The 3,250-nt window shown below is 37.8% G+C and overlaps 1 protein-coding gene across 1 annotated transcript; it reads right to left on the bottom strand.

Annotated features, from left to right (window-relative positions):
- Nucleotides 1-757: 757 nt before the first annotated feature.
- Nucleotides 758-1,567, bottom strand: LOC144628729 (trace amine-associated receptor 5-like). Its single transcript, XM_078486855.1, has one exon. It carries the CDS (start codon nt 1,565-1,567, stop codon nt 758-760), a length of 810 nt encoding a protein of 269 aa, XP_078342981.1.
- Between the last annotated feature and the right edge of the window lie 1,683 nt (nt 1,568-3,250).

Here is a 3,250-nt window from a genome sequence, read left to right as displayed (position 1 = left end):
ATATAGTATGTCCGAAAATATTTCTTTTGGTATACGTCACGTGGGATTATGACGTCACATCACGTGATAATTACATCGTGATGTCAAAACAGCCGCCATCTTGGATACGCCATCTTTTTAAATCCCAAGGGTTAAAAAAAAAAAAATATCTTTTTACTAACTGTTCTACTCTCTTTGCGACACTTTCGCTATTCTAAAGTAGCAGTTAGGCTTTTTGGTATTTTGAGAAGATTGAAAAAAGCAAAGAAAAATATGAATAGAAACTGTGAAACCTCCCTGCGAAAATTGCTGTCGATCATTTTACGTATTCCCTTGCAAATATTAGGAATTTCTTAAATTCTCATCGCTGACATGTCAAGCTAGGCGCTGTTAATCCAATCAAAATTCGAGATATAAATCGTGTCAGTTTCGATTGAATGGATGTTTCAGGCGTTGGAGAGACCAAAGGAGAATGGAAACATCTGCCATTTCAAATCGTCGAATGAATACAAAAAAAAAACTTCAAATCATTTTATTTTATCGGATATGAGAGAAAAAAAAGGTTAATATTTGGGATGCATTACAAATCCTTGTCAAGAATTATTTTTTTTTTCCCAAAATTCTGTCCCTACCTTAAACTTTCAGTTTTCGCACAACATTAAAAGAACTTTAGTTACGCGAAGTAATCGTTATCTACCTTAATTAAAGCAAATTTTTATTTAAAAAAAAAATGTTAAAGCTGGTTACACTTTTTTATCATCACAAGATAGATCAGTCTTTAAAACTCTCTCTTTATGTCTCTCTTGAAGATGGCGTAAGCTAAAGGGTTTTCGGCGGAGTTCAAAACCAGAATAGGTACCTTGTATTGAAGATCGTTACATTGTTTTTGATCGATAAAAATTAAAACAAAGTTACATCGCAAAAATATCCAATAGCATACAAGAAACATGCAAATAACAATTGCCATCATTTTAACCGCAGACGTGTCCTGAGTTTTATGCAAAACCCGATGATTAAAACGTAACTTTTTGGCTAACGTACGGGCAGATCTTGCGTGGTTGCAAACCACACGTAGCATAGCGGTAAAACAGAAGATTACGATAGCACATGACAACACCTCAAAAGCTAAATACAGCCAACCAAGAATTTTAAAGATAACTGGTGTTTTCGAGCGATAAAACCACAGCGACGACACGACAAAGACAGTGAAAGCAACAGGGATTGTCCATGACAGGAAAATCATTTGCAAGACTCGGCGGCGCTTCAAAAAAGTCAAGTATGACAAAGGTTTCGCAAGTGCGATGTAGCGATCCAGTACTAGGCTACACAAGTTTGTGGCAGATGCGTACACGAACAGCCCCCTTAGATAAGTTAATATCCAATGGCAGCGACCCACCATCTCACAAAAGAACAGCGAAGGGACTGCGTTTTGCCCCACACAGAAGTCAGCCACAGCTAATGAAACGATAAAGGCATTGGTTTTGGTGCGAAGCTGTCGTTTTCTGCAAACAATGAAGATAACAAATCCGTTTCCAGTCATCGTCAGAATGGAAAGAAACCATCCGAGAATCCAGAACCAGGTTTCCATATTCAGGCAATGTTGTGCAGAGCTCGAGTTATTTTGATGACTAACAGCAGCGGGTATTTCAAAAGACCGAAACAGCGTTGTTTTATCCTGTTGATATAAATGTGGTTTCTTTATAAACCATCTGGTCTCGACTAATTATAATGCATCAATTTTAAATGACGTGTAACTACCCACAAGCTCTTACTGTTAAGTAAACAAGTGATGTCTGTCGATGCGATCAGTTCATCTTGCAGGAAAACTCACTTATTTTTCGAATTGCGTTTTAATAGTCAAATTTCCACATCAGCATTGATCAGCAAAACATTCTTACTAATTGAAATAAAAATGGTTAAATATTTGATTGAATTTTGGACATGACGAGTATGAATTATTTGGTGTTTTTCTAACCAATCAATCAGTGATGACGCCAACAGTGTGCAGCATTAAGTAGACATGCCGTCCCCTAAATCAGATACCTGGCTGCCGTAAATCCTTCAAATCACTACTACAATCATAATAATTATCAATAACAATCGGCGATCAACGACCATTTTTAAAAACCGTCTATTTTCTCGCAGACATTTTTTCTTGTTTTAAATTAAAATTCATGTAAGCTAAAAACATTGGTCAACCCATATAGATTTTGAGTGCGGGACGTTTTCACATTCCAAATTTGACATTTAATAGTTTTTTTTTTTTAGCTTCTAACCAATCAAGAAGTGATGTTGTAACTACCAAAACAGCTATTGACTGACTTCTTCGCCTCTCATTCCCCTCATTTATTTTAATACGCACGGAGACAAAACCTAGTTTTAGAAAAGGAGCATCGTCCTCTTCAACGTACGTGTTGATGTGCCTCAACTAACACTGAACAAACTCTTCATGCAGGTAACAAAACATGAACGACTTCAAACGGTTCATCTCGAAGATGACCTACATCACTGCTGCTCAAACTCGTTAAACCTTACCTGCAACCTTGAATACCTGTCTGAGTTTCCTTTTACCTTTTCGAAAAATAAGTAAAAAAGATAATGCTCCAAATTAAACCTCAAACGCGTCCGTGACCTCCCTGCAGTCCATTTCAAACATATCCTCTTCTGCCTTAGTCTCTCCTGCTTGGCTAACCGCAAGAATCGCCTAAATCGTTGCTTTAATTTTTTGAGACCATCCTAATTGACTTCTTTGTGGGTTTCCCAAAGCAGCAGCCATTGTTTTTAAAGCAGCACGTGATTCCATACAAGGGCAAAAAAATCCGCGTTTCTCATTGGTTAGCTAATAATCCCCAGCATTGTTCCAAGCTAGGTCATAAAGGTAAGTTGGACGCATCTAGGTGATATGCTTCTTACTATATCTATTAGAACACTCTTTCCCTTCCTGTTACAGATATGTCCAGTTTGAACGCTAATTAGATGCACGTTCTTTATGACAAGCATCACAAAGTGTCCTAATTAACCCTATCCAGACCGGGGGGGGGGGGGGGGGGGGGGGGGCGGAAAGTGCCCGCGCTGAATTTGAACGCTAAAAACTTTTTCAATATTCAACCAAACGCTGCCAAACTTTCCGACTTTATCTAAAATTTATCTGGAAATAATTCGGTAGGATCAGTTGCTCTGTCAGGAACTTGACGTCACCATGACAACGACATTTTGACAGGCATGTTTTCCCAAATTTGAAATTTTTGTGTTTCTATTAATGAAAAATAAC

This window comes from Oculina patagonica, chromosome 10 (genome assembly GCF_052425735.1).
Source record: "Oculina patagonica isolate OP01 chromosome 10, crgOcupat, whole genome shotgun sequence".
NCBI classification, from domain to species: domain Eukaryota; kingdom Metazoa; phylum Cnidaria; class Anthozoa; order Scleractinia; family Oculinidae; genus Oculina; species Oculina patagonica.
Note: the sequence above shows the minus strand (reverse complement) of the source record. Positions and strands in the feature narration are given on the sequence as shown.